This window comes from Oncorhynchus mykiss, chromosome 29, assembly GCF_057628025.1.
Source record: "Oncorhynchus mykiss isolate SJ-2025 chromosome 29, ASM5762802v1, whole genome shotgun sequence".
NCBI classification, from domain to species: Eukaryota; Metazoa; Chordata; class Actinopteri; order Salmoniformes; family Salmonidae; genus Oncorhynchus; species Oncorhynchus mykiss.
The window spans coordinates 40,791,317-40,805,590 of NC_143050.1; the positions used below are offsets into that span (position 1 = coordinate 40,791,317).

General features: G+C 39.3%; 1 protein-coding gene and 1 long non-coding RNA gene across 13 annotated transcripts in view; one reads left to right on the forward strand and one right to left on the reverse strand.

Annotated features, from left to right (window-relative positions):
• Positions 1-1,802: 1,802 nt before the first annotated feature.
• fcho2 (FCH and mu domain containing endocytic adaptor 2) overlaps positions 1,803-14,274 on the reverse strand; it is a 95,477-nt gene continuing 83,005 nt past the window's right edge. For 10 of the 12 annotated variants that reach the window (XM_090227202.1, XM_090227200.1, XM_090227198.1 and 7 more), the window contains 5 exons: positions 12,848-13,003; positions 11,771-11,903; positions 11,225-11,424; positions 5,646-5,875; positions 1,803-5,348 (listed from right to left, as the gene is read on the reverse strand). In XM_090227202.1, the coding sequence (XP_090083328.1) occupies positions 5,326-5,348; positions 5,646-5,875; positions 11,225-11,424; positions 11,771-11,903; positions 12,848-13,003 (742 nt within the window). In that variant the 3' untranslated portion in view covers positions 1,803-5,325. Of the gene's footprint in view, positions 5,349-5,645; positions 5,876-11,224; positions 11,425-11,464; positions 11,530-11,770; positions 11,904-12,847; positions 13,004-14,274 lie in introns of those variants that run through there. The other 2 variants (XM_090227203.1, XM_090227196.1) reach the window with 2 other exon arrangements.
• LOC149970453 (uncharacterized) lies at positions 7,824-11,187 on the forward strand. The gene is made up of 3 exons (XR_016493394.1): positions 7,824-8,044; positions 8,237-8,293; positions 9,495-11,187. It is a non-coding gene; the product is annotated as an uncharacterized LOC149970453 (long non-coding RNA).

The following is a 14,274-nucleotide window of genomic DNA, read 5'->3' on the forward strand; positions in this document are numbered from 1 at the left end:
AAAACTGTTTGAATCATGTCTGTGAGTATAACATAACTTATGTAGCAGGTGAAACCCCTTTTTTAGGTCACCATTTTCAATGAGTTTTCATTTTTAAGGGACCTTCTTGCAGTTCCTACCGCTTCGACTGGATGTAACCAGTCTTTAGAAATTGGTTGAGGTTTTTCCTTTGTGTAATGAAGAAGTAGCCTTGTTCAAAACGAGGGTTACTTCAAGTGTACTGTTTGTTAGAGGCGCGTGACCCGAAAGGTAGCGTCAGTTTGTTTTCTTCCTGTATTGAACACAGATCATCCTGTCTTCAATTGTATCGATTATTTACTTTTAAAAAATACCTAAAGTTGTATTACAAAAGTAGTTTGAAATGTTTTGGCAAAGTTTACAGGTAACTTTTGAGATATTTTGTAGTCACGTTGCGCAAGTTGGAACCAGTGTTTTTCTGGATCAAACGCGCCAAATAAATGGACATTTTGGATATATATCGACGGAATTAAACGAACAAAACACAGTCAGAGGTCTGAGAGAGAGAGGGGTCTGAGAGAGAGGTCAGAGAGAGAGAGAGAGAGAGAGAGTGCCTGAGGACCGGCAGGCCGACCGACCAGACGGCTCAGAGAAGCTTTATTTCAATTAGCAAGGAGGTCTGGAAGTGGAGCAGCTGTGACATAAGGCATGACTGGCTGTGTAAATATGCACAAGGAGGCGGATGTAGTGCCTGTACGCACACGCCATTACCTCAGCCTCAGAGCCTGATGCTCTCATCTCGTCTCCCGTGACACACTCCCTCTCTCTGATGGTCGGTCTACTGTAGGCCACTGCTTATACATCACATGTGAAATAGCTTCAATGCCCTCATTATGAAATGTTCAGAATGATACATCTTGAATAGAGTATGCTGTACAGACAGTGGCTGTATGGAACTTTATGAAACAAAATGGTCAGACATGAGCAAAATTAAGCAACGCACGCACACATACTCACACACACTGTACACACATGGGTGGGTGGATATGTACACACGATTACATCTCACAGATTGTGAGTGTCAGGGGGCTAATTAGCTGAATAAATTAGGCTAAAAGGTGTACCAGTGAATTCATTGGATGTGTTGCTAGTCTCTGAAGGCCAACTCAGCCTGCCTGAAGAAAAAGAAACACAGCCAGGACCGTTCATATGAGCAGTGGGTATAGTAAGGCTATCAGGTTTGTTTATTCCACTTCAAGTCCTTTTCCCTATACTAAAAATCAGAAAAATCAGAGAATATGGTCATCCTAACAGTAACCGGTCATTTGTTGACTTAAATACTCTAAAGTCATTGTGGGGCTGAATGAAGCCAGGACAGGAGAAGAGAGGCAAAGGCCAGTCAGTTGGACATAATAAGGTCTCTGGAAGGTCAGTGAGAAAATTGCTCCGAATGCACTGCTGTAATAGGGTTCATACTAACAAGGTCTCATCACCCTCTGTTTTTCATTCAGAGCCTGGGCTTGTTGAGATCCCCAAACTCAAATCAGACCTAAATAGAGGCTCTATCTCAACCTAGAAATCAACCGTCATCTCTTAAAAAGCAATATTATGCAAGTGTGTCCCTTAGATTGTTCTTGCACATAGTGACCTAGTTATGAATTTACCTTTAGTTGACAAAGGGTTCATGTCTGATTTTCTTTTTGACATGATAGCGATCTCTGAATGATCTCCCTTTGACAATAGCCTTATAAGGCATCATCATGAATTTAGGATCTACATTTACAATCTAGATGATTCACACAGGTGCACAGGAAGAAGAAAAAAAAAACATACAAAATACACCATTTTAAGTAGTCATTTTTATATACACATGTATATATTCATATATTACACATTTAATAGAGGCATATTGAGATCGATCATGAAGAGAAGAACAGAAAAAAAGTGGCTGAGATATTTGTAAAAATGTACATTTCATATACACACAATTTTGCTTTTTTAACTATCCTTTTTGACAGACATACATACAGAGAATTACCATGATGACAAGCCCCCCCCCCCCCCCCCAAAAAAAAAAATCACAGGGTGTTATGTAGAGACAGCAAGAACCAGCTTGCTAAATATACGTTGCATATATATTCCCGTTTCTGTGTGGGGTTTCTCTGATCGAAGGGGTGAATCGAGATTAGCCTGTGCTGTTTAAAGGAGAACGCCACAGAAATACGTTGTTCCTCTCTAAACGTTCCTCACCTGCTACATTTGTTTTGCATGATAATGCTTTAGTTTAGTAAACTCCATTCAGATAACCTCACATCATTTGGTTGGGACAGTATGGTGTCATATAGTGTTCTTGAAGAGATTTAAATAAATGTTGAGTTTTTTTGTGTATTATTTTACCCATCATACAACTAAAGTAAGTATCTGCCTCTACAATGCTATTGAAGGTTGCAAATCTCACCTTTAAAAAAAATTGTACATACAATTTAAAAATGTCCAATAAAACAGTGGTGATTCAGATGAATCCATGCCCTTACAAAACTAAATCTTGACCGAATCGTACTGTGTACAAAACAAATAATATTTTAAACATCAACATTGTTAAACAATAATTACTTCTTTCTCATTGTTATTAAATTCTGTGGCCACATGGACTAAGTATTTTGTTGTTGTACTGAACAGTTTCATTTTGAGGATAGGTTGGATACAGAGATACATAGAGATAGATAGAGAGGAGTCTAGATGGATATATGGAGATGAGTCCTCTATCTATCTCTATGGGCGGATCACATATTAACTAGTAAGCGATGCGATGTGATGAAAGGCATATTTTTATACAAGTAAGCGAAAGGCTTGGATTAACCAGATCTACTCATAGTGCCTCTGAAATGGCACACTATTCCATAGTGCACTACTATTAAACAAAATAATTGAACTGGAGCATAGGCTGTCATTTCAGAAGCAGCAAGAATGTTAACAGTATCAAACCCTAACTGTTCCAAAGACCAGGTATCTACAAGGATACAGTGGTCAGATGGCCACATACAGGATGGACAGTAACAGTACAAATCTAGTATTGAAGTAACCTACAATGCCTAGAGGGGCCTTTAGAAAATAGTCCACAATCACAGTGTTGCTGATGTGCCCATTATCAATGTTTGTAATGACATTACAGTACTGATCTTTTATCTTTTACATGTCAAAACAATGGTTTTGGGGAGGAGGCGTTGGATGAAAAAGGCATACAAAAACATGTTTGTGATATTGATAGAACTAACTGCTACATAACCTGCATGCATATCCCTCCATCTAGGAGATGTAGCCCATCTAGATACTGGTCCTCCATTGGTATATAAGGCAAGAATGAATCACTCAGTATGACATCGAGTCAGCACCAAGAACCTTTGTCTGTCTCTCTCCTCACAGGCAAACATGGCAGTTACAGTATGTAACCTATCCCAACTGGGTAGCATTTTATTACCGTCATCAACAGATGTCAAGGTATATTTTCTTAAGGCATTTCTAGAATTTATTTGGCCTGATTTTGATTAAGAAGCTAGGTCAGTAGGCTGTCCAGTGCTCTTAAATAGACAGAAGGCTTTTTGGGAACAAAGATCTCTCTCTGATCAAAGAGAGAAAAAATACCCCAGATAGAAAAGACTTTCAAAGATGACATCGTAGCAAAGAGCGAACTGAGACAATGAGTCCACTGGATCAGTGGTTTCTGGAAGACAGATGCCTTTGGGTTTGACTGGTGTAGAAACTGGAGGCATTTTCCTTTCAATGTCCAAAAACAGTACTATTATAAAACAACAACTGGCACAAGACTAGTGCTTTCTTTTTTGTTAGCGGTGTTTTTTAACATACAAAAGGGCAGAAAGAAAAGATAGGCACGTTTCTCAATGAATTTATCCACAGTAAGAAGAGGCACTGAGGTCAGTCCAGTATGGGTTGCGCCTGTCACTCAGCCGTGTCATTGCCATTGTTATCAATGTTCTAGACGTCACAGCCATATTGATACCCAAAAGTAGAATGTGGGCTAATGACTTTGAATGGGGGCTAATGAGTGTTTTGTCTAAATTACACTATGGAAATACTATGACATTTCTAAAGTAGGCAAATATTTAGTAAGAAACAACTTTGCCATCATTATGATGTTGTCAAATGTACTTCATGCAGATGGAAATGTTGTTAGCTAGCAATGCTAACGTTAGCCATCCGGTGGATTCCTCTCAATCTTAGCTAGCCAGCAAACATTACACTACATCTAAAGTCAATATAGCAAGATCAAAATGTTGACAAAAGGTTTTCCTACGAATTATTTTCCTTCTTTAGTAATGTAATTATATTTCCAAGCCACTGTAATGCACTTTTGATTAAATATTCATCAGCACCAATTGACAATGCATTGAGTGGAATGATCAAGTTGGACATCAGTCCTAAAAACCAATGTTCAAAACAATATTGTGACGAAACGTGCAGCACACAAATTGTTTTTTGCCTTTGAACGAGAACACTTAAAATGTACTTTGTATGGTTGTCTGAAGCAACATACAACCAATTAAGCTTGTGCTATGACAGTTTTAGAGAAGCTGTTTAGTTAAGACAGCTTCTACTTCAATTTCTTCATTGCACACAATCAGAATAGAAAGAGCCCAGAAAAAAAAAATCTGTAAAAAGAGATCTCGAGTTGTCTTGTAAAGTACAATACTCAGCGACCGTATTTCGACTGGAGAAGAGAAGGAGAGGGGGTGAGGGAAGATAGTTTGGCCTGTCCACTCCTCTACTCACGCCTTCTCTTCTCACTGTTTTACACAAAATCTTTGTTACTCAAGAGCTTCAGTGGAATACACAGAACATTTACAAAGGAGAAAATAAAATGTCCGGAAAGATTGTTAGTGCAGAATTTTTTACCATTTTTTTGTTGTTGTTGAAATAATATATATATATTTATATATAAGCCATTCATTGTCACCTATACATAACAAAACACTACGATTCTGACTTTATAAAAGTCTGAATTAAATCAGAAAGCATTACACTTCTCAATATCTATACCTTTACATTTCCTGACAGCCCAACGTTTATTTTGATTTTAATATTTTAAAAAAACAGTGTTCAATACTCAGTGCTGCTTTACTGCAGTAAGAAGCTCTCTTATCTCTTCCCGGGGACAGATGGGTCCATTGGGACATAATATTAAGACGGTTTACAAAATGTCTGGATGTGTCACAAAAACCTGTTGTATTCGCTTGCACCTCTCCCCTCTAACCCTCCCTTTCCTTAAATATGACAAAAAAGACTAAACTATTGAAAATAAAAACTTTCAATAGAGCCGTTGTGCTTGGGGGTCCAGGCCGGTGTGCCGACTCAACAGTCTGCCATGTAACGACCTAGGAGAATAAGGAACAACACAGACATTAGACCCCAGTATAGACCACATCATTCACATTTGACTAACCAAAAGGGAGTTTCTTCACCTCAAGTCACAACAGATACAAAGAAGAATAGATTAGATCTAAGAATAGATCTAAGAATAGATCTAAGAATAGATTATGTGGTGAGTAGGAAAGAAAATCTACCATACATGTTATATGCTCCTTTGCTTTACTCCTGCACCCATATGTTTCGGCTGCAGAAGCCTTTATCAGGCGTCAGATTCTGTGTCTAGATCTTGGTCCTATACATACCTGTGGCAAACCTCTTCTTGTTGAGGGACAGTCTGTACCCGGCTCCCAACAGCTCCATGTCCACCCCTGACAGCGTGCTCCCCTCGCTCATAAACTGCACAGCCAGGGTGGTTGGGGTGGACGGGCCGTCCGACAGCTCAAACTTAGCCCTCAGAGACCCCGAGCCTTCATTATCAGACTTCTCTGAGATATCACTCAGCTTCCATAGAGACTTATTCAGCTCTGAGTTCCTGGTGGAAAGAGATGAAAGTAGTATCTTACACAAGCAGTTGCACTTCCACTCTACCATAGAGACATGACAAACAGAGATACACTATTCAGTGTTTCCCCTAAATTCATTCATTTTTAAATCGTTGCCACCACGGACAAAAAAAGGTCAATTGTGAGTCTCATAGCAAAGGGTCTGAGAATACTTATGTACATAAAGTATTTCTGTTTGTTATTTTCAAAAATGATGGGAAAAAAATTCTAGAAACCTGTTTTCGCTTTGACATTATTAAGTATAGATTGATGAGGGAAAAAAAAATATTTTATACATTTCAGAATAAGGCGGTAACGTAACAAAATGTGGAAGAAGTCAAGGGGTCTGAATACTTTCAGAATGCAATGTTTAATATAAAGTATATATAGAATTCAAATGTTTTTCTGCACAGATGGGCTTTTAAAATCAGAGTGACAAGTTGCAAAGTTACATATCTTCAGATTCTCATCAGATCGTCCGAGAAACCTCCAAGGTAACTAGCTAGCTAGCGTGTAATCCTGGATGTGTAGCCAATAGACACAGGTAATAATTGTTAGCTAAGAAGCAGTAATGTTAAGCTAGCTAAATTCTTTGTGGGTTAATATAGAATTGGCTGGTGATGTCATTGAGTTCAAGAAATACAATTAAAACAGCCCTCGAATTTCAAATGTGGTAAAAATAAATGAATTTCAAAGAGAACATAATTAAATGTTCATGCATTTTGGAGTAGGAATGTCCTTTTAAAAAATGTTTTTAAAAAAATGACCTCACAGTCATTCAGGAAGACCCCACCCTCGCCTCTACCTCTACCCCCACTCCAGAAAAAAATCCTCGATGAAACACTGCTATTACTACAGATATACAACAACAAAAAACACATGTAATGCTAGCGATAAGTACAGTACAACATTAACCATGCTCACAGCTGATGCCAGTGCTGTGCTGTCTTGACTGTTGTGGTCTGTTTTTGTCATGGAAAATCAAATTTACCAATAAGAGTCAGTCAATTCGAATCAATCAAGCAAGCAATATATCAAAGCATCAATGACTGGCAGGTGGCAGCGTGGTAGGAACAGCTTGTCCCATGAATTCATCACAAAAATTGAGGATTAGCTGATAACTATGAAACAAACATTCTGGATAATATAGAGAATCTGGAGCTACTTATTGATCAGCATTTTGATATGCTCGAAAAAGAAGCGAACAAGAGAAGACCTTTAATCGAGTTCTGCGAGCGAAACTGAAGAGAAGCCGTCTAAAATTCCAAATGTAACATTGGAGGGGGACGTTTTTATAACTATGTCTCCAGAAGATGGAGCATTGCTTACAAGTATGAGCAAGCAGTTAAAAAAAAACTGGATCTATTGCCTGGGCTACTGGGGGAGGTTGAGGCCTTAAAAACAGGAATGGATTACAGTAATAAAATGCTGGAAGAAATACGAGCGGAAAATAAGATATTGAAAGCTCCCTAAAAGACACTACAGAGAGGCTCTGGTATGATAAAACAATGAAAGTCGAATTACTTGATCTAAAGTGCAGAAGTATGAAAAATAATATTGTTATAATTGTTATAATGGGCATAAAGAAAAAAGTCAAGGTGTTCATGAAACGTAATCTCAAGATGACGGACAAACAGGTGGAAACCGTTTCGGTGGCAGAGCAGAGGGATGGCCCCGTCCGATCGTAGCTATGCTAACCCACTACAACATGAAAATTGCCTAGTTACTACAACAGGGTAGGGAAGAACACCCCGTTCTCTATTAATGAACAATTTCCTCATGAAATAGTGGTGAGACGACGTGCCCTGTACCCCACTTTCAAAAGGCTCCGAGCAGAGAGGCAGAATGTTTGTCTAGTGGTCGATAAATTATATGTCAACAACCAAATGTTCAAGGACTCAAAGATTACAACGTGGCTGTGAGTGATAGCTACCTCCTGTTGAATAAGTTTCCAGATACATATTTGCACCGCATTACACAGTAAACATATGGATTCAACTAACCGGTGCCCCCACACATTGACTCTGTACCGGCTATATACCCCTGTATATATTGTTATTTTTTACTCCTCCTCTTTAATTACTTGTTACTTTTATCTCTTATCCATATTTTTTTAAACTGCACTGTCGGTTAAGGGGCTCGTAAGTAAGCATGTCACTGTAAGTTCTACACCTGTTGTATTCGGCACCTGTGACTAATAACATTTGATTTGATTGATTTGTTTTTTACATGAACAACTTTTATTTGTCTTTTTCATACAGTATGGAACTGTGGACTATGTGGACTTAAAATAAGGTTGGACTTGTGGTAATGGAGAATGGGTATGATGAACTTATCCTTTTTCTGTTTAGGCAATATGGAACTTTGGACGTAGTATCAGGTTTTGATTCAGGGGAAGGCGAAGTTGGGTAAGGCTGATCTTTTTTCTTTCTGATTGTTTATTTATTTAATTTGAAGATTGAACATTAGAAATACCAAGGTTGTTTTTTTTTAGTTTGATATGATATGGCCTAATTGTAGAGGTCGGGTATATTATGACTTAAAAGCTGTTATATAGTGCGGTTCTTGATTAGCTTTTAAGATAAAACGTAATAAATATTAATAGATTTATTATAAGGCTAAATTATTATAGAACTAAAAACCTGCCTAGGTTCTCTATTGGAATAGTCCTATACGATCCTAAAATAATTGGTGTTATTAACCCTTTTACATTTAAAATATAAATCTCAATATAAAAAATTTAAAGAATGATTATTGTTCCGATACCCCCGGCAAATGGAGTAGGTATTGTCTACAGGGTTGTTGTTTCTATTAGTGTGTGGCGGGCTGGTTAAGACGGATAAACTCATTGAAGTAAAAGGTAGAACTAACACAATCACTGGCTTATGGAAGCACTTCCCTAAGGGAGAGAGAGAGGTATATTATATTTCTATATAAACCATTTATGCTACCTTTTATATTATTGAGCCTAATGATATAGGCCTATGTGTAAAACAGCCGAGGTGATAGAGCAACGACCCTGGAATAAAAACGTGGAGAGAGGGTTGGTTTTACAGGTTTACTCGTTTAAAGCCGGACAAGACAATGATCCAAAACATAAAGCAAAATCTACAATGGAATGGTTCAAAAATAAACATATCCAGGTGTTAGAATGGCCAAGTCAAATTCCAGACCTGAATCCAATCGAGAATCTGTGGAAAGAACTGAAAACTGCTGTTCACAAATGCTCTCCATCCAACCTCACTGAGCTCGAGCTGTTTTGCAAAAAATTTCAGTCTCTCAATGTGCAAAACTGATAGAGACATACCCCAAGCGACTTACAGCTGTAATCGCAGCAAAAGGTGGCGCTACAAAGTATTAACTTAAGGGGGCTGAATAATTTTGCACGGCCAATTTTTCAGTTTTTGGTTTGTTAAAAAAGTTTGAAATATCCAATAAATGTCGTTCCACTTCATGATTGTGTCCCACTTGTTGTTGATTCTTCACAAAAAAATACAGTTTTATATCTTTATGTTTGAAGCCTGAAATGTGGCAAAAGTTCGCAAAGTTCAAGGGGGCCGAATACTTTCGCAAGGAACTGTATCTACGTTGTTTTCTCTTGTCCCGCAGGTGTGATGTACCGATCCTGTGCAGGTGTTGTTGCACGTGGTCTGCCACTGCGAGGACGATCAGCTGTTCGTCCTGTCTCCCTGTAGCGCTGTCTTAGGCGTCTCACAGTACAGACATTGCAATTTTTTGCCCTGGCCACATCTGCAGTCCTCATGCCTCCTTACAGCATGCCTAAGGCACGTTCACGCAGATGAGCAGGGACCCTGGGCATCTTGCTTTTGGTATTCTTCAGAGTCAGTAGCAGTAGAAAGGCCGCTTTAGTGTCCTAAGTTGTCATAACTGTGACCTTAATTGCCTACCGTCTGTAAGCTGTTAATGTCTTAACGACAGTTCCACAGGTGCATGTTCATTAATTGTTTATTGTTCATTGAACAAGCATGGGAAACAGTGTTTAAACCATTTACAATCTGTGAAGTTATTTGGATTTTTTATTAATTATCTTTGAAAGACAGGGTCCTGAAAAAGGGACGTTTCTTTTTTTGCTGAGTTTATAAAATTCTTGCCACCAACAGATTGTTATATACAGTGAGGGAAAAAAGTATTTGATCCCCTGCTGATTTTGTACGTTTGCCCACCGACAAAGAAATGATCAGTCTAACATTTTAATGGTAGGTTTATTTGAACAGTGAGAGACAGGATACCAACAAAAAAAAATCCAGAAAAATGCATGTCAAAAATTTTATAAATTGATTTGCATTTTAATGAGGGAAATAAGTATTTGACCCCTCTGCAAAACATGACTTAGTACTTGGTGGCAAAACCCTTGTTGGCAATCACAGAGGTCAGACGTTTCTTGTAGTTAGCCACCAGGTTTAAGAGTGTGCTCCTAATCTCAGCTCGTTACCTGTATAAAAGACACCTGGGAGCCAGAAATCTTTCTGATTGAGACGGGGTCAAATAGTTATTTCCCTCATTAAAATGAAAATCAATTTATAACATTTTTGACATGCGTTTTTCTGGATTTTTTTGTTGTTATTCTGTCTCTCACTGTTCAAATAAACCTACCATTAAAATTATAGACGGATAATTTCTTTGTCAGTGGGCAAACGTACAAAATCAGCAGGGGATCAAATACTTTTTCGTCCTCACTGTATTTGGGGCATACAACTATCTCAGCTCTGTAGACTTTGCTGCGAAGAGACAAAATCAATAGATCATTTATTCTGGTATTGCCCCGATGTAGCTTGTTTCTGGTCACAGGTTCAGGAATTGTAAAAAAAAAGAAAAAACACAACATGCACTTAAAATTAACTTTACAAATACCATTGTTGGCCGATTTGGAAAGCCATCGTCAGTCAATAAATAATATAATAATACTCGTAGGAAAGGTTTTCAACTTTAGCTCACAATATGTGGATACTACATGATTATAAAGGTTAAAAAAATTATGTAAAACATCACAGCACAATGAAAAATATACGGCACATGGAAACCAAACGAGGGTGGTCTATGGTGATAGGTGGGATGGTCTGAGAATGGCTGAGGGTTGAGATGAAAGAGTTTGGTATTGTATTATTGTTATGTGACTGCTTTAAATATAAAAGTACCATTTCTGTCAAATTTTTATGTAAAATGTATATGCTAAATTTGCATGTAAAATGTATGTAGCAAAAAAAGCTGTAAAAAAACAAAAATATATTTGTCCTCCGAAGAGGGGTGGAGGGGGTTAATAAAATATATAGAAACTAAATAGTACTGCTGTCCACATGTTCTCTGGTCATTTCTCTCACCAGACAGCATTGGGCAGGGACTGCATGTTGATGACCTCTCCGTCTACAGGCACTAGGACCTGTACGTTGGAAAGAGGGCCGGGGCAGAGCATGGACTCTGGGTTGTAACGGTAGTCCAGCCTCAGGTCAGTGGTGGTGGGGGTACACTTCCAGTACACTGCCAGGTTCAGAGGGGTGGACTGGATCCCATTAGAGGACACCTAGACAGAGGGACAGGTCAGAGATCAAGTCAGTGGTAGCGGGGGTGCACTTCCAGTACACTGCCAGGTTCAGAGGGAGGTTGACTGGATCCCATTAGAGGACACCTGCACACCCAGTGACACAGCATAAGGTCAGAAGGAAAACAGCAAAGATCATATCATTGGAGAGATGCCAAAACAATTAATACACTAACAATATGTGAAATAAATACAATTACAAACACAAATTTGATGGTAATAAACATTTCATTTTGAGTACAACTTATTTTACTTCTGGAGAAACTAAATAGTACTGTAGGGGTTTTCAATATACTAAAGTGAGTATTTAATTTAGTCTGGGACTAACCTGGTATTTGAGGATGTCCACATTGTAGTAGGATGCAGCAGGGTTCTGCTCTGATGCTTTCCTGAGGTAGGATGTGAGAGCTTGCATGTTGAACCAAAAGTCCTTGGTATTAGTGTCACTTTGCGAGGGATCACTGGATAACACACACACACACACACACACACACACACACACACACACACACACACACACACACACACACACACACACACACACACACACACACACACACACACACAGGAAATTATCAGAGACTCAAGTATTCATTGCTCTGTGTGTGCATGCGCACTTGCACCAAGCTCCAATAGCTTGGAAACCCTTTAATTGCCCCCCAGCTATTAAAAAATGAATTCTGTTTGATTCAATTAGTTCAGCCATGTGGACTCAGAGTTACCCAGATGAAGCAGACCGAGAAGGACAGAAAGAAAACGGGGAAGAAAATATATTCTTTTCCTTTGGGGGAAGAAAGGAATCCACTCTTCAAAGAGACTCTCAGGTGGCTGTCTGTTGTCCACTGATGATTCACTGCTAATAAGTTGGCTAGGGCTAGACACATGGTGGCTATGCTGGAGAAAACACAACATGAAGCTTCAATTTAGAGGTGATATTATCGCTTGTTGAGAGTTGACGTAACACTCCTCTAGACATGGCCTGTTGAGAACCTGATGTCTGAAGAGGAATGGTGGAAAATAGTTCGCTGTCAGGATAATGATAGGTTTATGACCGATGCTAATAGAATTTCCCCTCAATGACGCAAGCTAGGTTTCCCCTCATTACCCCACCACCACTATCCCCTCCTCAACACCTCTCTCTCTCTATGGGCTGCCACCCTGATATGCTCCAGTCTTGTCCACTGGTGTTCAACCAGTGTTATAGCCTTTCTTTGGGTCCAAACGTGCACACTCCTGTATTGGAATCTGGTCATTACTGATATAGCTGAATGATTCTCTATGGTCCTGTATGCCTGTATGGTAACCACACACCAATCAGGTTCATTAAAACATTGTATGAATGTTTATGTTAACCATATCAACTGTGAATAAAACATTATCAGAATGTTGAAATTTCTCCACTCACCTGAACAGTAGTGTCTGGTTGGGGAGGATCTGCTCCAGTTTGGACGTGCTCTTCAGTTTGAAGGTGAGCACGGCAGGGGAGGGGTTACTGGTGAACACCTTGATGATACCCATGGGGAAGGACAGGGTCATGTCACCAGTGATCTTTACTATGCACCTAGATAGAGAGTGAAGGAGAGCAGCACGTAAAGGGTTAAACCTGTGATCTTCACCACACAGATGAGAAAAGCAGCAAAGAAAGAGAGCAGGCCCTACAGCTCACGCAAAGAGACAAATTGCCACCACACTGGAAAGTTTTGTTCAAGTGACATGCGGATGTTACAGCACATCAGAGATTATACTGCCGCGGATGCGCACAGAAAAGGAAACAGTACGTGGGACATGTCTATGCATGAACTCAAAGCATTTATTGCACTCATATCAATTTGATCTGATAGGTTTGAGGTTAACTTTTTTTCCCCAAGAGACCATGCCACGCAACCGCTTCAGAGAGATTGAGAGACACCTGCATTTTGATGGCAAGGATACCAAACACGCGTGCAGGCGGACCAAGATCACTGCCGTCTCAGACACCTGGAAATGTTGTGTGAAGAACTGCATTGCCAGGAGAGAATATAAAACTGTTGATGAGCAACTATTCCAAAACCAATTCTCGGTGCCATTTCACCCAATACATGGCCAACAAACTGGACCCAAGTTTTGGTAGGCCGCCGATGTCGAATCCAAGTACTTGCTCAATGGCTTTCCATATCTGGGGAAAGATGAATCCAGGCCAGCGGGTGATCGACTGTTTGAGCCTGTGGTTTTGAGACTCAGAGCGTTACATGGGCAAAGGCAGTGACAACGGACAACTTCTTCACATCAATTTCCCTGGCAGACAAGTTGATTGCAAAGAAGACTAGCCTGCTCGGGAACCTTGAACAAAGAGAGTAGGGAGCTGCCGCCCTCTGCGCAAAACATACCAGCGGAGCTGTACTCCATATCGGTGACGGAGAGAGACCAGAGAGACCGGAGAGATAACCACCTGGTTATATTATCTTTTACTTTCTACATTGTCAAAAGAAGCTGAAACTTAACTGTATTACTTACTATAACTCCATTGCCAATCAAATCTACAAATAAAATGTATCAAATGTATTACACTGTAATGTTTTATTGTAGGGAACGAAAATAAGCTATATGTTTTTCACGACGACTTTGTAGAACATTACAAAACTTATCCTTGACTCTATCCAAACAAATAACGATTGTTTTTATATCTTGTCATGGATATATTTCCACATCCTTTATAATTGTTTATGCACTATTTAGCAAATCAAAGTTTATTACTAACATGCACCGAACACAACAGGTGTTGTACAATAAAATGCTTACTTACGAATCCCTAACCAACAACGCAGTTTAAAGAAATACGGATAAGAATAAGAA